Source organism: Pyxicephalus adspersus, chromosome 2, assembly GCF_032062135.1.
Source record: "Pyxicephalus adspersus chromosome 2, UCB_Pads_2.0, whole genome shotgun sequence".
NCBI lineage: Eukaryota > Metazoa > Chordata > Amphibia > Anura > Pyxicephalidae > Pyxicephalus > Pyxicephalus adspersus.
This window is the reverse complement of record NC_092859.1, coordinates 36,456,756-36,479,905: the sequence shown is the minus strand read 5'-3', so window position 1 is coordinate 36,479,905 and position 23,150 is coordinate 36,456,756. Positions and strand designations below refer to the sequence as shown.

General features: G+C 36.6%; 1 protein-coding gene across 2 annotated transcripts in view; it reads right to left on the bottom strand.

Moving 5' to 3' along the window:
• Positions 1-23,150, bottom strand: part of EBF1 (EBF transcription factor 1) — a 229,086-nt gene that overhangs the window by 198,408 nt on the left and 7,528 nt on the right. For both annotated transcript variants that reach the window (XM_072400433.1, XM_072400434.1), the window contains exons 5-6: positions 10,468-10,541; positions 3,232-3,300 (exon numbers count right to left, since the gene is read on the bottom strand). In XM_072400433.1, coding sequence (XP_072256534.1) covers positions 3,232-3,300; positions 10,468-10,541 — 143 coding nt within the window. The remainder of the gene's footprint in view (positions 1-3,231; positions 3,301-10,467; positions 10,542-23,150) is intronic.

Sequence of the window (23,150 nt, the reverse complement as noted above, 5' to 3'; positions counted from 1 at the left end):
CGAACATAACATAATCAGCTAGCTGTTGTCTAGAAAAATATTATTATAACAACTTAATTCAACCAAGAAAAGTAGTGACATATCAATGTGAAAAATAAGAAGTAACCAGTTTAAAATAAAAAATTCAGCATTTTCATGATAGAAAAAAAACCCAGTGGTCTCAACATAAGTGTGAATACCACAGATAATTTAGCAATGATCTTCTAGGATCAATGATAGACTTCAGAAGTTGGAGGTGGATCTGATCATGTGCATAGACAATATTTAATTGTCAGGATCTGCAATTTTTATACCAGCCCACACTTCAGTCTCCATGTAGGAAGCAGTCTTAGTTGGCCTTTACTATTTCTTTAAATAGGGCCAGATGATAAATTATAGATTTAGGAGACTATTTTTACTCTTTTTATACCTTTGTAAGATTTCTTTGAGATTAATATTTAAAATGTAGCATAACCAGCTCTTGTAGTCACACAAAAGTAGCCTCCGCTGCAGGAAAATGAATCATGAAATCTTAGCATGTTTTAGGTGTAAGACAGAAAAACATATAATGCTCATTACAACAGGATAACATATCACAGATATACACAAAGACTATTTAAAAGCATAAAAATATAACATTTACCAAATCATCCCATTGCGAATGTAAACTAAACAGTTTAATTTGATATTTTCAACCCAACTTTTAATAAAGTATATTTAAAGCCAAAACTTTTTTTTATTTCAGATAGGGTAGGATTGGTTTAAGTTTTTGTTACTGTCTGCATCCCATTGGGGATATTTTTACTCTGCCTTGAAGACACAACAAAAAATTGAAGGAAATCTCTCTAAAGTCAGGGGAATTCCCTCTTAGAATACTGTCACTTAAACAAGTGTCCTTACTAAACCTCTTTTCCTGTTCTGGTGAATACTCAAAATTTTGGATTTTCCCCCACATTCAGTTCTAATAACAGTGGTCTCTAGGACAAATAGAGTACAACAGCAACCCCAACAGCAATAAAACTCGGTAAGGGTTTTAACCTTTTAGTGCTTTATCCAAAACTACAAGAAATACAAAGTTTTGTCTTTAGAGGTATTTTAGGATAAAGTATATCTTATCATAAGGAATACTTTACCACATAACTTCTAAAGAAATACAATAGTTACTCTTTTGCCACCCATAACACTGAACTGAAATCTGAAGCTCAGAAATAGGTTTGCTGGGAAAACAACATTTCTGAGAGTTTTGATCTCCTGGGTCCCCTACAGGTTTCATTGGTTCCTCCTGATGGCCTCCAAGTCTTTACTGATGTTACTTGGAAGTCAGCTGTAAGTGGGACCTACAGAGGACCTAGGAGATCAACACTTTTGGGAATATCTGTATTCCGATTGATTTGGAGGGGTGGGATAATTTTTCTTAGTATTCAATCAGAATTCAGCAGTACAGGTAGAAGTAGAGGTAAGTATTCTCTTCTTTGTAGGTGTGTACTTTGCTTTGTTCCTGTGGTGGGGCTCTTAACATTTTGCTTCTTACATAAACCTGTGAAATATTTTATCAAAGAATCTCCTATACAAAAAACTGAGATGTGACTCTTCAAACTAATCCAAACACAGCTTAAACTCCAACAAGGTACCATTATGATCTGTAGGTGCCAGACATAAAACACTGACTCTATTACTTGGAATTTAAATTTTATCTGATATACAGTTGGCTAGGAATTGTGTACTGGGTCCAAATCCAAACCAATAAGTACAAATGTTATATTTCAGCCTTCATAGGAAAATATTATATATTATTTTCCAGCTGCAGTGATATGAGACCGCACTTGAGCATATATCAGATATAAAAAAAATACTTTGATAATTAGTGATTCTGAAGAGCACTTCCATTGATTAGAAGTATGAAAAACATCAAGAAGACAGAGATGAATAAAAGACCAAATGCCACACATAAAACACTAGTTGGAATATTTACATTTTGTACCATATTTGTCATATATACAGTTATCAATCAAGCTGCTTTTATGAGATCCATTGCAATGCTAGTGCACAAAAAAATTAATAATTACAATTCTCACAATCAACTGTCACACAATGTAGTGCAAGCCATTTTGTTTGCATGTCTTTTCATTTCTTATCACTACATTTTTGTGCCATATAAGTTACCTACATTGTGCTACAAACTAATTCATACAACTGCATGGCTGCCTGTTACATTGCTGCAATGTGACAGGTGCTCTTCACTTACACATTGAAAGCAGCAGTGGTATAACAAACATATATATTATTAAGAGTTTGATTTTCTGATATTTAGGCCAAATATTCCAATTCTGTGGCATATCTGGAATTTTTGCACAATTTACTGTAGTAAATCTATCATTAATACATATAAGGATGAGGACATATATATTCCTGAACTGTAAGGGACATCACTTGATTATTTCAATTTTCAGCTGTCTCTGTGTTGCAGAATGACATATTTTATCTAATCCAATACAATAAACTATAAGATGGTCTTTTTTAAATTGTGTTGCAGTAGATACAAAGTTAGACTGTATTCCAGCAAAACAAAATTATAAAATTGTTGATGGGTCTTGAAGGGTGGCAGTGCCTCCTGATAGTTCATTTCTCAAAAAGATATACTTGGCAACCCATCATGGCTTCATGGAAGTAAGCTTAGTAAGAAGTGAGATTACTGGCTTGATGGTTTTGAAGTTTCCCTTAATAAATGACATCAATGGCCATCACCAACTGGCCACAGCACTGTTACATGGGTTTTACAACAATGTAGTGGTGGACCCAATGGAGCAGAGGCATAGATGGGTGGTTGTATCTATCTGGGAAATGGTTGGGCTATTAGGAGGCACTGTTTTGAATGCATTGGCAAAGTGGTCATATCCCTTTAAGCAAACATAGTACGCTATGACAGTATTAGATATCAGATAAACATACTATGGACATATATTTGTTGAAGTCTACTTGCTGATATAATAGAAACCTCCAAGTCACATTTTAATCATATAAGTGCCCTATAGGTAGTCTTCAAAGAATTTGAGAAGCAATTAAACTATAAGAGAGCGCTGTGGTAGAGGCCAGGGAAGGTGCCCTATGCTTGATTACTTTCTTTCCTGATATGTATGCTGTGTATTGTGCCAAAACGCCCCTGCTGCTTTCATGTGTACAGAAGTTGCACAGAAAATGGTGTTTCATTGTAACAAGAATATAAAATAAATGAAGACTTAAAACAGTTCCAACCTGTCAATAATCACTGGATCGGAAGGAGTCTCATTCCTGTTCCCGCAGCTCTTCTTATCACAGCAGCGGCTGTAGAGAAGCAAAACACAAGGCTTTTAGTATTACAGCAAGGTTGCAAAAATAATCCGCATTGAGACAGCAGGTTCAAATTGGTGCAACATTAACAGGATTGCGGCGATCTAGAACTAGTGTCAGAGAACACGTTTGGGCCGCATGGGGGCTAATTACTAGCGCTAACCTCTTCCAGCACAGCTGCTAGCTTATTAAGCCTCCAAACGGCACAGGTAAATGAGCAAATTGTCCTCGAAAAACTCAGAGCTTATACATTTTTCGCATTTTTGACAGGGCTTTGATGACTTAAAGGGCAAATAAATTACAAATTGGCTCCTGAGAAACAGTTGTTAAAGCAGGCCTATCTTCAGATAATGAATTATAGTGAACCTGTAATCCATTCTCATAGCAAGTGAAGTAATACATCTGATGGAGCACAGGAACCTTAAAGTGTCTGCTCTTGTCTTCACAACGTTGCCTTCTTTTTAATGTGACTCTTGATAATCCCTTGCAACAACTCATTTACAGGGCAATTTTACATAAATGTTCTATTTGTAGTCCTGTATTGTCCTATTTGTGATTTTTTAAGCTAAATTTCTTGGATTTCTTTAAAATTATTTTTTTCTCGTGGAAAACTCTTCCTGCCCTCCAGGTGCTTTATGGTGGCACAGATGACTAAAATTGCATACAGACACAACATTTTCATTGCTGTAGATTGTTCATGATCATTTGAGGTATCTGATGAATGTTGTTAGGTGAAATGCTGTGTCACATAGTGAATGATGAAGCTCTGCTTTATTAAACCATCCAATCAAGTTGAAAAAAAATCTGTTTTGTTTTTTTTCACCTGATTGGGTATTCTTTTCAAAGTGAATTGTTATCCTTTTCACTAAGCTAAGTGATTTATGTCCTGTAAGGTAGCCTATATTCATTTAGTAAATCAACACCCTAATTTTATTAAATATTTATTTCTTTATTTGACTCCTCTGCACGGCCTTCCATGTGCCTCTACTTGAGTAACACCAGGTCATCCAGGAAACAAGCTCAAGGAAAGCAGAGGGGGAATGTTCCCGTACCTTAAGGTCAGTCAGGATATTTGGAGGTGGGGAACGGCATTTTATGGCCTGCAGCCCAGCAGTTGGGTTCATTTTTTTTTTTTTTAAATGCACTAATTATAAGGCTCTTCTGAAGGTATAGATAGTTATAATAATAATATAGTTATATTATTAGCTGATATGGATACATAAAGATACATACATTTCCTTCTCTAAAAAATAACCTGAATTCAAGGTATGTAGTTATGTGATTTCTACTACAGAGCAGAATTAGCTGATCTGAGGCCTAACTGTACCAAACATGCCTAGGCATTTGGCTATATAGTGCTAAATGGACCCCAAGCAGCATTTTTTCCAGCAAAGGATCCTTTATTACCAAGTTTTAAAATCTTCCCACTGTCCACTATATTTGCATAGAATAGGAATGAGTTTTTACTATGAGTCTATTGCTTTCTGTCAGAGAAATGGAAATGTGGCTACTCTTCCCTAGGACATGTATGTACTACAAAGAAATGCACAAGCCTTTTTAATCATTTGCAAGTAGCACCAAATAAAGGCTATGGAGGCCAAAGGTGCAGCAAACCACCCCAAGATGCTGCATGTAGCGTGCAAAGAAAATGCAATACTGCCACCTCCTACCACCTGTCAAATAATGAACCTATTCTGCACAATGTTAACCATTTTTTGCAGGCCATCTTACAGATTTCCAAACGTAATGATGGACTGCACTTGACAACTCTTACCAAAGCCCATGGAAGACATAAGGGTAATCCATGGTCCAGGCAAAGTGCAACAATGATAACATGATACTCTGTAACCAGAATTATTCAAAATTTACATTAGCTGCATTATACATACTGGGAAAGAATAATTTTAACACACAGCTACTCTGTAGAATAATCCTTTCGGTAGTTGTTTTTAGGCTGCCCTTTGCAGAAAATAGTAGGCAACATGACAAGCTACACAGAGAAGACAGATAAATGTAAATAATATAGTATCCAGCAAAAGTGATAGTGACAGGAGCTGAGACAAACTACAACACTGCCAGGGGTGTTTACAATAGTGACCTTTAAAGTCAATGTCTTGGGAAAAAAGTCTCCTCCATACATACCAATTTCCCCATGTTTTATTGCTTTGTGAAAGCTGCAAGTGCAAAAAACAGTACCAGTTGATTTGTCAGCATTCCAGCATCTATATAACTTACTGTAGTAAGCTTGACAACTCTTCTGCTGTAGCACTGAAGTCCCAAGTAGTGTTGTCAGCCCTGCTTGCTTGGGATTTTAGTGCAGCAAAGGCATCATTGCCAGTTTACTATAGAAAGTTAGGAACATGGATTTTGTACTTTTAAAAGAAATGTAAATGTATTGAAGAAATGATGTATTGCATGTTTTATTTTGCTCAGATAAAATACAGATGATTTACCAATGACTGTTGACCCTTTGAAAGCAATAGGATATCTGCATTTATTTATTTTAATTTGAAATAATTGCATTCTGATTACTCCAGGCCATAGTGACATCCGCTGGAAATATGCATACTGAGCAAGATGGATGTTTTTGTTGTGTTGTATCAGGGACACAGTTATATATATATATAACACCGACCCATTATTGGACTGCAAGGTTCAAACATGAATACTGTCCTTGACCTGAATCCCCTCCTGCCAGCTGGGGCAATGCCACGCGAAGCCCTGCAGAGCCTGACAAAGCCACCTCTATGCCTGTCCTCAGTATCTGACACAATGCAGCCAATTTCTACACAGCCCCATATGAGGTGCATAGAGTTTGTGGATGGCGGTGTTCTTGTACAGGGCATTCAGCGCTGCTTGTGCGGTAAAACACTAAAAAACCTAACTTTCCATTTAAGCCATTAAAACACAACTTGATATTCAGAGTCAGTTCACAAGTATTCTTTATTTTATTCTCCTGTGTTTTTAATTACTGCTAATTTTACACTGCAGCTGAATTAAAATAGAACTTTGGGATAAAGGCGAGCCAATAGTGTTATCCAGGAAACCTTCTGGCATTTCAAAAAAGGACATACAGTACCAATTACCATCAAAGATAAAATGGGAGGGAATTGCCATTCCTAAATTAGTAATAAAGGTGAAGTGAAAGTTTTAAATTCAAAATTAGGAGATTTTACTAAAATGTCTCCATTTTGGCAAATTCCATAGGGAAGAGGAAATAGAAAGTTTTTTGGCATTTTGTTTAGGTGTGCAGTGGGCTTTAAATTGCTTATGAACCAACGTTCAGAAGCTTTTGCCTTCAGAAACCTTTTGCCTATCCTAGAATTTCCAAATAAAAAGTACAGCCCCATCTTACAGGGTGGTGGACCTGATTGTGCTCAGAAGCAGTTAAAGTTCCACTTTTAAATTTCCATTATCAGGCAGTTCATTGTTGCAGAAAAGTACAGTCAATGTCTCAGTAACGTCTCTTAACCCAACGCGTTTCGCCTGACAGCTTCCTCAGGGGTTTCATTACACTGCGACGCCTCCGTCTGCTAAACTCTGCATAGGATTTGACACTCTAACTATATTAGAGAATACCCTGTAAACCTATATTTGTGCTCACCAATGTGATATCCCCATCAAAATATTTCGAACCTACTGCAAATGCTCTCCACAAATCCCTTGAGAAAGCCGGCAGGTGAAGCGCGTGGGGTACGAGACGTTATCTCATTTGCGACTCTTATAATTAGTGATATTCTGTCTAGTAAAAGGTCATAGCTTCCATGAAGTTGTTATTGGGAATGACCAATTAACCAATACTGTTTTGTATATATATATGTGCTATATATGTTGTAGCACAATTTAATTTAATATACCTTTATTTGCCACTTGAAAAACCCCTGCTTTCTCTGTTTCCTCTTTTTATCAATAAATATATAGCTCTCAATCTCCTATTACTTATTAATTCTTCATTGTCCAATTGTCTCATACCCAGAAACAGCTCAACATCTGAATGCAGCACCACTAGCCACAACATTGTTTTAATGCCCCATAAATTTACTCCTTTTGTCACATAAATGCAAAGCTTTATTGCACTGTTAGTCTTGACAGAAAGCCCCTGCAGAAAGTTGTTTAGGGATTAAATCTCTAAAACATGCTTTTTTCCAAACTGAGGGCTTTCACTATTTCATGTCTGGTTAAGGGAAATTTCGACTGAAGGGAAGCAAGCTGTCTCTCACACCATATGGCAAATGGCCGTGCATAGTAATTAGGTGAGCTGATGAATGGTGAGCAGACTCTAATTTTATGCTTATAACCAAAGCTCCATTTGCACCTCTTATGCAAAATCAGCACTTCCAGACTCATATGGTATTGTGTTAACACACTTCGTGTTCTCTTAGGGTAGAGGGGTAAATTCCTCGCCCAGAACTAATTCCATCCCACCATACCTGGGTAAACTTAGATTTGAAGGTTAATTATGCCATCTACATGTAAAATTTCCAGAAAGACAAGTAAATAAAAGGAGAAATGTATGTGCTATGGGCTTATATTTTTAGTGCTGTCACAAATAATGAAAAATATTGTAAATAAAACCATTTTGTAAGAATCTGAATATCCACACTTAAGTTAATATTATGATATATTCCAGCTTTAACATTCATAGCTGTTGTGTTTGCTGTTATTCCCTTGTATTTTCCCCCTGCAAGAGAAGAACTTTCAGGTGCCAGGCTTAAGACTGACCTGTCTCCTACCTAAACTTAGGGCTGAAAACTAACACCCTGACCCTGCTGGAGGAGCGTAAACTATCAAATTAATTTACTTTAAGTTCAAGTACAAGAAGCACATAACCTGGTACTGAGAGAAAGAACACGAGCACAAAATTAAAAGTTCAGCGATCCCTAAGCAGTAATTTTGAGCTACTGTAGCAATTAGAAAATATAGTTTCGGATTATGCCTTACTTGTATGGATAAATAAAGAAAAACATAAAAAACAAATATAAATTTGATGGAAAAACAACTATATTTTCCAATGGTGGCTATTCATGTCATATGATATCTGCCAATTAAAAAGTACAGTGTTAAGGCAGATGGCACAATGGCTAGCTTTTCCTGAACACCACTCTTCCAACACCCTTCAGAAGAAACAATGGGACTGATGCCATTAGTAAATTAGTCCAAGACCTTTCATCAAAAAATAAATTAAGACCCATGTCAACACTCTCCCCTCCATAAATATAACACTTCTTCCAAGTCCATGTGTTTCAATGTCAGTAAATGATCTTTCACCAGGAATGTTTTAGTGAATGTCAGATTCACCGCTTTATAAATAGACCCCAAATATGAACTATTTTTAGGTCCTCTATAAATAACTTAGTAGAGAAAAAAAAGAAAAACCAAACAGCACATTATCTAATATTGGATAATGTGAACAGCTAATCTAAAATAAAACCAACCGCATTCAATCTGAAATATGCCGCAGATTGACCTTTTCATTCTGGGGCTGAAGGAGTTAAACAAATAATTGTGCCCGCACCCCAGCGGCAGCTTTGTTTATTGCCCGACCGCCAAGTAAATAAACAGCATCTCTTACCAGTCTGTAGGCAGCGCGGAAAATGGTAATCTCCAGCATTAGCTGCCTGACATTTTAAATATGGCTTTTCTGTCTAAAGTATACTGTACAAATAACATAATTTGCCTTCAACCGCTTCATGATTCCCATGCTGTGAGCTGTAGATTTTTATTTATTATTTTTTTTACTCTGCATTGTATTTATAAAGAGAACAAAATCCATACCATCAGTAACCTGATAGGAAGATAAACAAGGTAACCCACCCCAGTAGGAGAATATAGATGTATCAGTGTGGGTGTAGGAGTGTGTGTAGGAGGGAGTGTTGAGTGCCCATCAATCATGGCCATTTCTGTCTGTCCATACCACAGCTGTGTGAGTCCCAGCCAGCCTGATATATAGCATCTTTATCATTCAATTATGCACGAGGGTATCAGACATATACAATCCAAAGTGCAGAGATGAAAAGCTCACTGCTGAAACTCATAGCAACCAGATTTCCTATTAATTAGGTCACTGCAGTATGCATTACAATCTGAATGTACAGTATAATGTCCGTAGAGTCTTCTTCAAAGTGATCTAACACATTATTTTTACACTGTATTTATATAGTGCCAACATATTACGCAGCGCTGTACAATGTCCATAGTCATGTCACTAGCTGTCCCTCAAATGACCCTACTATAATCCTAAATTATTATTACAGTCTAAGGTCAATTTTGGAGGGAAGCTAGTAAACCTAACTGCATGTTTTTGAAATGTGGGAGGAAACCAGAGTACCCTAAAGAAACCCACGGGGGATCTGCAAACTCCATGCAGATAGTGTCCTGTCCAAGATTCAAACCTGGGACCTAGCACTGCAAAGGCCGGAATGCTAACCACTGAGCCACCGTGCTGCCCATTACATTATGAATTAGCCTAACACTTTTCACATAGGAGGAATTCTTAAAATAATTATGAACTTGATCTTTACATGTAGTGTAGTTTTTTTTTCTGTGGAGAAGTTATTCAGGGAAGTTTAGAATATTTAATTTACTGGTATTTGTTTTTTTATTAATTTATTTGATCATTTTTTGTGCAGTTGTTTGTTTTTTGTTTTTACTTTTTTGCACTTTCGGTATTTTTTTCAGTGAAAAAAAAAAGAATAAAAACAGTGAGGCTACTGAACTACTGGTCCAAAAAGAAATGTTCAAACTTTCAGCAGCTATTTAAAGCCCATTGCAACCATACACATACCAATACTTTGCCTTCTGCATCTGCTCCAATACATTTATAATAAATGGCAAAATTCAACATCAATCTTTATTTTTTACAAACTTTCAGGAAATAGATTTTTGCTGAGACAATCATTAACATTAATCATCTAAGGTAATAAAAAATAAAGACTCTATACATCAGATGGAAAGGCTTGCTTGATGAGATAGAAATTGGGGCCCTCAGTTTACGGTTTGGTAAAAAATGCAAATAATACATAAACTGTACAGCCAGAGTGTAACATGCATGGCCAGCTTTTGCATTATCCCATAAGTAACATAAAGTAATACAATCAACAAGACTATAAATTACCAGTGTTCTAAAAGAAAGGCTTTGTAGCGGTTTATTTTATACTTTACCTGCACATGATCTCGTGTGTGAGTAGAACCCGACACATTTCTGGATTCTTATCCTGCCCTTCATAGACAATTGGCTACAAAGAGAGAAAAATAAAGTTAGTCACATTGTTGGTTGTTCTCATGCCATGTCATGCAATAGACTTAAATTGCAGTCATGTAATAGATATTTAGTGATGAAGGTCAACAGCAAAAAGTTCAGTAAGGCTCATGTAATGATAAATCATCAATATTAGAATATTAACTAATAAATATTCCTATAAAATATTTGTTTAGTCACATTGGAACAAAGACTTACTAAACTGTAATTACACACATTAGGTGGGGCCAGGCTCTGTATACCAGAACGTGGGCCCTGACTACCAACTCCAGAGTAATATATAAAATAATAAAACTTACATTCAATTGTTACTAATTAGTAAAGCCCAGTTGTATTTTGAACCTTCTTATCCTACTATAGTTCTATATTGCAACATGTAATAGTTGGTGATGGCTTTTTTTTTTTTGGAAATGCCTAAAAATTGACCTTTGTAAAAATGCTGCTTCCTGTGCTAACATTACAAAACAATCATCACAAGGGTCTTTATCCAGACTTGTAAAGGATAAGATGTGGGGTACTTGACCTGTGGGGTACCTGACCTATTCTGGTACTGTGCCCTAGTTACAGTAAATACTATCCATATATACACATCAAATTTATGATATTTCATGATATATGCATGTTATACACAGCGCTGTTCAGTTCTATTGAATAGGGTAAGAAGATGGGGTAGGCACCCTGCTGCATCTTCCTCTATAGGAAATGGTAGCTGTCATCCCTAGTTGGTTTTATAGTGATCCAAAAAAGCAGATTGCTAAACGCCAACCTCAGATTATTGCCTGAGATGAAAGATCAAGCAGCAATCTAGCGTGTGTGCAAAGCTTATCTCTATTGCAAGTTGGCATGCACAGTAATACTGAACCACCGTGTAAAACTGTTCTAAAAAAAGTGGAGGTATAGCTATAAATCTAAAATTTCAGCTTATATCACAGATCCATTTCTCTGCAGCGTGAGCAGACTTTAGCAGGGCAAGAGGCAGAAGAGGTAGGTATTTACCCCCATCTTTACAGATTTGTGTTTTCTTTAAAGCATTTGATTACATGACAAGGTCTCTTTAAATCTGCCATATCAGCATGCTAACCAGGGAACCAAGCTCAGCAATGACAGCCCCCATATTTCTCTCACTTTCCCGTAACACTTCTTCTTGAGCTAAACAAACGCTATAGTGAAATACAGGAAATGCTTGATTCTCAGACTTCAAACTTCAGAGCTAAATTTCACCAGCAAAGTCATCCATTTTACATGGCACACAATAACACAAACATTCTTAGGCCTAGTTATTGCTACAATCAAAAGCGGCTTCAACGCCTGGAACCAAAAATAGATCGCAGCCAAGTGTAACCTCCTGAATTGTTAAGTGACTTGCTGAGAAAAATGAACAATTGTCGCTATATATCAAAGCTAGCAACAATCACAGAACTGTCAAAAGAATATGAACCAAATTGTGGACATCTTACACAGGATAGGGCCTGACAGGTCGCAGCACTGGGACTTTGAATCAACTAGCATTTGGTCAGAAAGAACCAGCAATTCATTTTAAATAAATAGGGAATGGAGAATTTCCACAAAGCATTTACTGAATGGATTTGCCATAGAACCATGGACCTGCAATTTGTACTGGCTGCCTTATAACATAACAACTTGAGCCTGGAACTTAGGGCCCTCATTTGGATTGATGTGGGACCCACTCTTGTTATCTCATATAACAGTTAAAACACTGTGGTGGAAAAATTTCACTAACATGATACTTAAAGCTGGCCTAAAGCTAATTTTACTCATTTAATTGCACTCTGTTAGCTCCTTACAGTGTGCATTAAGAGCTGCAGCAATGCCGCCTCATTTTCTGGCTTATGGACCTCCATGATTATTTGTTCCTTTGCTCCCCAGCCCAGGTCAATTTATTTGACTTCATTATATCCCCTAAACAGCTTTGCAGCAAACAATGTTACCAGCCCAGACATATGTTTGTATGAGGGTTGTCATAGTGATTACTAGGCCTCACTTCATGTTTTACACTCCTAGAGAAGTTTTGTGTATAATTCCAGTTTTAGTTCTAGCCATCCAGCACTTTATCTGAGCGCCTGCTCCCACCTTACTTAGAAGCTGTCACAGCGTACATCATTACCTACAGTCTAGTCACATCGGCGGCGGCCTGTGAAGTGTGCGCCGGAGCTTTGCGCAACTCCGCAAACCTTGTAATTCAAAATGAGTAATTTTTTTGTTATATAGCAAGAATACAAGAAAGAAAAATCACTAACTGAAGAGGCATTGTCAGCTGAGCCGTCTTCGCAGGTTGACTGACAGTAAAACATTCCCGGAATGCTTAGTGATAGAGCTGCATTTGAATGCATTGCAGGAGGATTGTGGTAGTAATTGGTAGCTCTCTTCCACACGAGTGCCATTTGATCACTATGTTAAGCTTTACTTGCTCCGCCAGCATCTTATTAAACGTTTGTTGCCGGAGAACAATGCACCTGCCGCAGACGAGGAGTGAAAGCGGTGACATTTCTGTCATGGCTTCTCATCTCAGCTCAGCACCTCCTGATCGCAGAGCCAAGTCACACTACCTACAAGACATTTGCAATTTTCCTTTCAATTCCGACATCAGAGTACGGTAAAAACATGAACCTGTAACACGTCTGGGACCCCGATTCACTCCAGTCTGCCACATGCGTCTGTCTTTTTTATTTTTTATTTTTTTATCCCTGATGTTTGCTGCACATTGAAATGTTGTGGAATTATTGTGTCAGGCAGGAGACTGGAGGCTGCAAGTCAGGTTCATTGTGAAAGGTAATGGCACAGACGGGTTAAAGTACACCCATAAGCAGGACCTGGGGTCTAAAGTGTTTAGGTTAGGTGGAATACACAAACTGCAATGTCAGGCAAAAAAAAAACTTTGCTGAGCATCTGAGCACATGGAAAGTTTTTAGCAGCCAAATACCACTAACAACCTATAATTAAGAATAGCATTCACTCCTGTTGTATATACTATACTACTACACTAGTGTACACCATGGGTTAAAAGTTGATTATGATAATTTGTTACTCTTGGAGCGTATTTGACACATTTGTATTGACATAACGTGCACATTACTGTGCATGTTACCAAAGCACATGGCAACATATAACTCACACATTGGTATAAAGCAATGTCATGCATACTCAATAGCACTGTAAAGCACTTTCTCCAGTGCACTAGTGTTGTGGAGTAAAGTCAATAATAGTGCATGCCCAATTTTTGGACCGCTATGGTGTGTTGGGCAGCCCACTGGAAAGAATAGAGATTGTAATTGAGACGCAGAAAATTCTACTTGCAGAGTTTATTTAGCTCAGTTTCAAATTAGTGCAACTCACATGAAACTTGCATTTATTTTGCACGAAATCCAAACTTTCTGCATCTCATTGACCATCTCTAGAAAAAAGTAACCTGCCCTAATTCAGAACACATTGATGTGCGATGTGAAAATGTGTGTTCATACATATGAACAGCTATGGTGATATTGTTCTTCGTTGTGAATAGGACTATTATTGATTAAAAGATAAAAAAAAGCTTTATTTTTTTTATTCTTAGGTGTAGTTAACTAGTGAATGAATAAATATTGACAGTTTTTTTCTGTTACCTACATCCAATTGTGGAAATATACCTTTAATTCTTGTCTTGGACACAACTGAATCCCCTTTTAAACAGTTGCCATTGGAACAGATTTTTCTCTGCTCCAGCGACAAGTGACAATTTGAGGTTTACCAGTGAAAAAGGTTAGGGTGAATCTTCCCAGCAGAGACATAGCAAAAAAAAAAAAAACAACACTTTGAAAATGATTTTTAAGTTGTCTTTATATATCCATATATAATTGCTAGTTATTTTGGGTAGTGTAAATGAGCCACTCACTTGTATAGCTCTAAACTGATTCAGCAGTGAAATATGATGATTATGATGAGTCAGTGTACAGTGATGAGAAGAAAATGGGGGTGTTGGTAGATATTCAGCTTTCTATGTGTGTTTTGTCCATTCCTGGGTCATGCTGCCATTGTGCAGTACCTGGGTAAACCCCCTGGTAAGCCTTGCTCTCAAACAGGCAGAGCTATGTTGCATCCATGACATAAAGCATCCTGTATCTCCTAAGAGCCTCTAAAGTCTTTAATCTGTTTCGCTTTCCATCAAGCAGCATTTTGTGAACATGATACAATCAGCTCCTCTGCATCTGACTGTTCTCACAGAATATTACCCTGTGATAACTACATTGCTACATTACCAGCCATAAAACAGCTGAATCTCTCATAAGACATTCTGCAAACCATTATGACTCTATCTGTCAGGATAAACTTCAGATATCTGTGATCTTCAAACAGCTCAATGCTACCTCTCTAGAGTTGATATCTTGCAATGGAGGTTCTTTGTTGCCTTTCCAGAGACATCTTCTTCTGCCATTACCTTATTATACCAAGATCATTCTGAACCCTATAGAGACCTAAGGAGTTCATTCTAGATGTAAGCTTTACTAAGCCCACCTAACAGGGTTCATGTGTGGTCAAGATTTTGGGTACACTCTATTTACCTACCATGTTCCTACATGGAAACACTTACATTAACTTTCATTCCTACAGTACTTAGGATGAGTCATTGGAAAGGAGTCATATCATCCATCTAGGGTTCAAGGGGCAAGAGCTAGAACATCATACATGCACCCTTTAGTCTCCAGAGCTCGCTCATCCTTCTAGCATTTTGATATTTCTCATGCCGCTCAGTCGCTAGCTCTTGTCTCAATCCATACATTTCTACCAGGACTATGCACCCATAACCTGTAGCCTAAATTCAAACAAACATATAAAGTAGTGGGAAAACATTTTCAATGGTACTGGCAAAGGTATTTAAACTAAAGCTTTCCAGAAAGAAATATTAAGCCTGTGGTTACTGTTTGGCGAGGCCCTTAACAAAAAATAATTTCAGGTCAAGAGATTGCATACTGTTTCTGGTCTATACAACATAGTACAATCAATTGTATCACCCTATTGGGATCAGTGTGCTAAAAAAACTGCAACAATTGCTTGCAATTGATTTGGAGCATGTGCTACTGTCCTGCAATCGGCCATTTGATTGCAAAACTATAATTACACATGAGCTTGCTTCCATTGTCTCCCATGTGTCTTAGTAAAGGAAACTGCTAGGTATTTCAGTTATCGCACAACTAAAAGTCACCATGTCCCCTAAAACAGCCAGGCGTCATATTATCCCCTTAAACAGGCCCTTGCAAATATAATCACACCAACTTGTTAAGTACTTGTAACTGTAAGCATATGTGGAGTGGAAAACTGTGACTGTGGCAGCACAGAAAAGCCATGCAAGTTTGATGGACCTTTAAACCTAAACTGTGATGGTTTTCATTAGAGGCACATTAAATAGCGATGATTATTTTGAAAGCGTTGTGCAGCCCTTGTGTCCCAGGAGGATTGTTTGCAATAGCCTGACGGGGTGATGTCATACTGTACCTAGAGCAGATTTCAATGACATCATCCATTGTAAGGGAAACAAACCACAGTGCATTATCGCCCAGCATCCCTCTCTAGAACATACAAGAGATCGGATTACTGCCTTGAAAACAGAACTGCAGAGAGTGTGAAAAACAGGACCCAAGAGGATGGAAATTAGGAGCCGAATGAAATACATGCAAATCAGCGCAATTCTCTGTGCTGAATTCACAGGCTGTTGTAGTACTGAAAATCTTATTTATTAGAGTGGCCATGGACCTTGCGGGCATTTAATGAGATCTTCTGTTATTTCCAAATGGGGTAAATAAAAAGAAACCCGGGATTGGAATGGGTAAAACTGCTACATGATTCAAACATTGTTTGTGTTTTTAAAATCAACTTCTTTAAAACATTTATTTTACACAAAATTCTAAGTATTTTCCAGTTTTTGCATGTATTTGTTGGACCAAATTTGTGCAAAATCAAAACAGTTGCAGTGGTCAGGGTTTTAAACTGCAGCTTAAAGTGAACTTTTCATCTGAAAAAAAAGGATAACCTATGAAGATAAATTAGGGAGAAACATAAGGAACCAAAAGGCTTTCCAACAAACGTAAACGTAGCACAATACAGCCTTGTTAGAGAAGAAGGTCTCATTCTATTACATATCCAAAAAAATGGGTTTATTCCTCATTTCAGGCACAGTGATGCCAAAAATTTATTTTCATTCCATTGGCAAACTGTCCATCCAGAACTGCTGGTTTTTTAGTACAAGTATATGTTAATATGAAGGTATCTATTCACAACTGCAAAGAATTGTTTTGAGCTTGTTGACCCTCATTTGTGCAATGTATGTAAACCATAACTTCTAGAAAGTAAAGCTTGAGGACCAATGAGAGAGAAAGTTAAGTAAAAAAAAAGTAGGTAATTCCGATGTGTGGTTGCAAAGCTGAACTGTTAAGAAATGTCTTCCTCTTGGTAAAAATGTTCAGCTTTGGACCCACTCTAGGGGTTCTCCCCATTTTGTAAAAAAAAGTGGTTGAATACCAATGGGTTGCCCAATCTTCAACTGATTTAAAGTGAAAACCAAATGCGGCATTTATGGATTACGTAGAATGTAGGGGGTTTGGGGAAAGGCTGTTTGAGAGATTATGCACGTGCACAGCATCCTTCAGTCAAACATTCCACCTTTCCCAAACAATAGTTTACACCTATGGGGGATGTATACTGGATTTATAGGAATACGGATAAAATCAGTGCAAATCAGGTTCCTGCAACCCATTGACTAGCAAATTGACTTAAAAAAAGGAAAAGAGCATGTTCACTTTTCAAAACATATGTTGACTTTTAAAACCCAATCAATTGAAAGAGGAATAAATAAAATGAATTTTCGCCAGGACATGATTAGTTGGTTAAAGCTAAACTTTACCATATTTACTTAGCTCAGTGAACATTCATTTATTCATTCTTTACTGATCAGTCAGCAATTGCCTATTGTTAAGTAAATCAACCCCATTGCCATCAGTAGGACCTTTTTTTTTATAAAACATAACACATCTAAACACTAAACATATCAGCCTTTGGTGTAAAAAACTTCTAGTTTCACTGATCTGCCATGCCAGTTGTGTAATCCATCATTGCTATGTGCATTTACAATATTGTGCTTGTTTTTTTAAATACCAAAAAGTTCAAGCTGTAAGCCATATTTACTACTGCTGTGTAATAAAAAAAATATGTAAAATAAAAAATTGCATAAAAAGAAAAGAAAGGTAATATTCCACCTTAAGATGTTCATTATTCAGTGTTTATATTCAGGTCTCTGCTACAGTGTTGCAATCTGCCATCACCCAGCACCAAATGACTACAAATCCACTAATCTATATTCAGAGTTCACATGTAATTTGGCGCTGGCGTCATGCCGACGCAGTCAGGAAATCGCCGGCTGCGTAAAATCAAAATATCAACGTGGGATTAATAAAATACATCTTTGCTAATATGTTCATTTTTAAGGTAGTTCAAACATACACTTTGGTAGCAGCTCTAGCGTAAATATCCCGGAACAAATGGCGATATGTAATACAGGAGGAAGCAGTTGGGATGCCAGACTGGAAAATACATTAGGCCATCTGGCTCAGGCAGCCTCTCCAAAATCCTCAGCTTTGTTTTCACCCCCAGACTCCAAACAACACATTTTCCACTATGATGAGTGTACACTTTCCCAAACACGCTTCCTGATCATGCATGCAAATTCCCCACTTTGTTTACATGATTAGATTTATTAATTTGCTAGGGAAAAATAAAAATAAAAAAACAAAAAAGAATGCAAGTCCAAGATCCAAAGCCGCAAAAAAATAAAGAAAGAATATAACATTGGCTAGCTTTGCACACACTAGGGATATGTTATTTTTTTAATAAGAGAAGGGTTGTATTGGTATAGTATTTTTACTTTATCTGGAATTTCCCTTTAATGTAAGCTAAAGCCTTTATGTACATGTAGAAACCCCAACCAAAAGACATTTATTTTCGTAAAGTCCTGTGTATCAAAAACAATTGTTTTATATTTTTTTCATGCATCTCACTGACTTTAGGCTTCTGCAGCCTCTATGCAGCTTACTTGTCTACATGAACTACAATAATGGCATTTCTCAGGGTGGACTTCCTAAAGGTGACAACAGTGGACCATGCCTGTGTATTGTGTAGTAAAATAAATGTGAAAAGATATTGTAAAGGCACAATTGGGAGGTAAGGGCACATCATGACCATTATATAACAGGGAGAGCCTAAACATGGATCTTCACACAAGGATAACGGGGTATTATTTTATGGAATGCTGCAGTTTTAAAAATATGGAAAATATCGTCTTGACAATACTTTCAAGACAATAGCCCTGATTTAATAAAGTTCTCCAAGGCTGAAGAGAATACACTTTCATCAGTGAAGCTGGGTGATCCACCAAACCTGGAATGGATTTGGTCCAGGAGTAAAAACATTTGCTAACACACAGCTAATGTTTTTAGTAAATCAGGGCTTCAAGACACTTGAATGACGGGGTCCCCTTCCAATGGGTAATTTACAGATTTCTATTTTTATTCAAAAACAGATAAACAATCAAGTAACCGTTCATTTTACCTGTAGTAAAAACTGTAGTACCTGTAGTAATTTTTAAAGTGGCATTCACTGTTCTACCACTTACACTTGCTCTGCTTCATTTTTACACAATGCATGCCAAGTATCACAGCACAGATTTTTGCAAATTACAACATGTGGAAACAGTTCAAACCTATTCCTTCCCTACAGCATTCTGTAGGTCGTGGAGCTCATCCATATCTTGAAAACATTTTCACACTGTTGTGCTAATTTACTGTACAATATGTCACCTATTGATACTATTGATATGTGTTATGGTAAGTTAGGACTTTAACAGACTGCCTAATGCACTAAAAGCACCAAAATAAGGTGAATGTATCAGATTTGCCAGGCACAGCTCTGCACCTAGGTGGGTGTGTTGGCAAGGGTGATTGGAGTGCCATTCAAAATAAAAATCACTGCATTGTACCCGGTGTATTGGTGCCACAATGCAATAGTTTAGCTTGGCCCTTAAAAAACAATACAGAGACATAGGTAAGTCTCTGCTTTCCAGGACAATGTGAATTTAAGATATGTTCAACACGTTTTGGGACAATTGGGTGTAATCACTAAAGTATGTTTCTAGCACTAAACTAAAGAACAGGTCAACTTTTTGCAAAGATAGTTGGTAACACTGCTGTTAACATTCAGCACAAATAAAGAGCACAGGAAGTTCAGATCACAAGATTGATGACACAATTAATAGGAAGTTTTTGAAATTATTATTATTATTATTGTATATCTTTGAATAGATAACAAAATGCTGATCAAAGTATATTCTAATATATAATTAAAATATGACCAAAAAAAAACAAATAGGAGTAGGTCAGTGTTAGGTTCTACATAAATATTACAATGAAAAACAATATCCCCCTATATTGACCAGTGCAGACTCACTTTTCCAGTAAAGAGACATCTGCTTTTGGTTGTTTGGAATACTTTTCTTTGAATGTTGTCAATGGTCTTTTCTTGCTTATATCATACCATAAGTTATCATACCTAAATTAAATGCATGGAGTATTTTTATTACCTTGCCATATTACTGGTTTTAAAAATTTAAAATCTATTTTGTTATATGTAATCTGTAACTGAATCACATTTTTCTAAATTACTTCACAGGCAACTGTCATTTTAAAAAACACAATTTTTTACTTTTTTTAAATTCTTTTTTGCATCTCTCTGCTGCAGGTCCCACACAATCCCTTTGAAGCCACTTCCTAAACTTTATGCACTGCAAAGATTGTTACATGGCATTTCCAGGAGCTTTCTTGATGGTGACAACAGTGCACTATACCTAAATAATAGGTACAATAAATAATAATAACTGCTGAAATATTTACTTGTAGCCTCCATCAAAAGTCTGTATGACCCAATAAAATGACTTTTCAATATCTTTGATATAAGTTTGTGATTAGGTTTAAGGTCACCCCATGGATCAGCTCAGTATACTGCAGATATTTTTATAGCACTGATTTTAATTAGGTGTTTTGTAGAAATTGCATAGCTTTTGGCTCCCTCAAATTTCATGAACTTTTCCCTAGTGATTTACTATTGTGGGAATTGAGGTGGTGTTATCCTGCCTGTAAAATAATTATAAGGAGGAAAAAAATCATATATAATTGGATGTTTGAAAAGCACAAGCAAGTTGATTTTATTTGCCACATTCACGTCATAGGTTCCCAAGTTAATGTCATAGGCTTTTTTCATTTCAGTGCTCCTTTAAATATTTAAAATTGCCAAAAGTGGAATATACATTCACTTTCAGGGGCCTATGGGACAGTAATAATATAACTGTGCGGGCTAGTGTGATGGCCTCCACTGACAATGATGTCTTTGTACATGCATACTTATAGCCCGCTCTTATTATTACTGGGTATAGGGAGGCCTCTAATGACGAGGACCTTATGCAGAGGCCTCCAGAGCCCCTCAGTGGCATAATGGGGACACAGCTCAGCCCAAATGCCCAGGCTGATTGTAGATCAAAGTATTTACTTCAGTGCTGTATAGGACCAAATATATATATATATATATATATATATATATATATATATATATATATATNATATATATATATATATATATATATATATTTATATATATATATATATATAGACCCATACCATTGGCAATGATTTGCAATGTAAATGACTTTGTTATATGTTGCTATAAAACAATATTGATAACAACTGCACCTTACACATACAGTGCTAATTTTTCAAAAGACGACTAATTAGTAGTAGTTGTATTCCATTTCTCAGTCATTGATTTCAATTTGATAAACAAGACATTAGGAAACAAACACCCTGATGCTGTTGCACTTAAAGATGTCTTCGACCAACCAACGTAGCTGGGAATATTCTACTACCTAAATTTAAAAAATAAATCGACGCCTCTTAATTACTTTTAAGTATGGGCACTGCTTGTAAAACAAATTCCATACATTTGACATGGGTCATAAATTATAAAGTCGCATTTTGATGACTTTTTGTATCAACTAACCGGCACCCCTTCTAACAAAGAACCCTATTAATGCAAAGAGAATACAGAGATTGTAGAAATGAGAAAATTGGGGAAGTAGGGAAGAGAGGGAGAAAGAGAAGGAAGGTGAATGAGATTAACAGAACAGGGGACAGAAAAAAGAAAAGAGGGAAGAGAGAGAAGGAGAAGAACAGGTGATAGGGAAAGGGAAGGATAAAATGAGTTCCAAGAAAAGAGAGGAATGTACATGTCTAGAGAAAAGGAAATGAATAGTGGAAAGCGTTTCACAGCAGGTAACAAAATATCATAGACTGAGAAAAACATTCTACACCACCTGAACCTATATATTTTATACACAGATCCAATCCGCTACCCTGTAATTTCTGTATCCATATATGAGGCATGCTATCATCAACACTCTAACCTCACTTGCTTTGGCAATGATAAAATGTTGTCTAGATAAAACTTATTTTATTTTAGTTCTTTAATTTAGGAAAGAGGTGGAACCCAAACAATTAGAAGGTAATACAGTGGAGTTTATTAAAAAAGAGAGAAAACATTTTATCACCAGTGTGTTCAGACCATGCGGTTTTGACCCCACTGGGTGCAGGTGCTAAGTATAAGTAAGGCCATAAATAAAAATGATTTGATAAAAACTCTAAGAAGAAATATGCAAAGAAGGAAAGGGAAAAATGAATGTAAAAAAAGTCAAAAAGGTAAAAAAAGATAATCAAGCCCTCAAGAGATCCCATATAAATCTAACAAATAAGTCACATGTAAATAGAACTTTTATTCATTTGAATGCCAGGACCCATCACGATCCTTGTTTGACACAACAGCAGCAGTCATTTGATCTTTATTTAGAACCTACTTACAGAAACATTTTAAAAGGAAAATCTCTCTGTAGAATAACCAATACCGATACCAAGCAACATTGCTAGTTAGTGCCTCGTAGCAGTTCATAAATAAAAAGGAAAATTGAAAGATAATCTCAAGCAATGAAAAAAATTGGAACACAATTTGGCTTTATCAAGTTGTCTATGGCCAACTGATGATAGTACCACAATGCTCTGACCTATTCTTACATCACCAACAGGGAACCTTAGCAAGCAGGATTAAATTTCCGAGGTTAACCAGCTGATGTGCTGAAGTTCACAAGCATTTTGTTGTTTTATTTACATCATTCACCGGTGTGAGAATCTCCCATCTCATGTGACCACAGAGGTGCACAATGACATCTAATTTAAAGGAAGAAACAACTGAAGCGTCTAATACTAATAATAATTCAATGGTCATTTAGCCAGTACCCCAGGCTGATGGATCACGGGAAACAGGTCTACTGACTGGCCTGACATATACACATTAAAATTGTTTTATTAAATATTTTAAGTTGACTAGTTGGACTAAATGTGTATATTATTTAGTGCATTGCCCTGGCCATGGGCAACTTGGATTGGATTGTGTGCTCGGGAATTATTGTATATATATATATATATATATATATATATATATAATATAA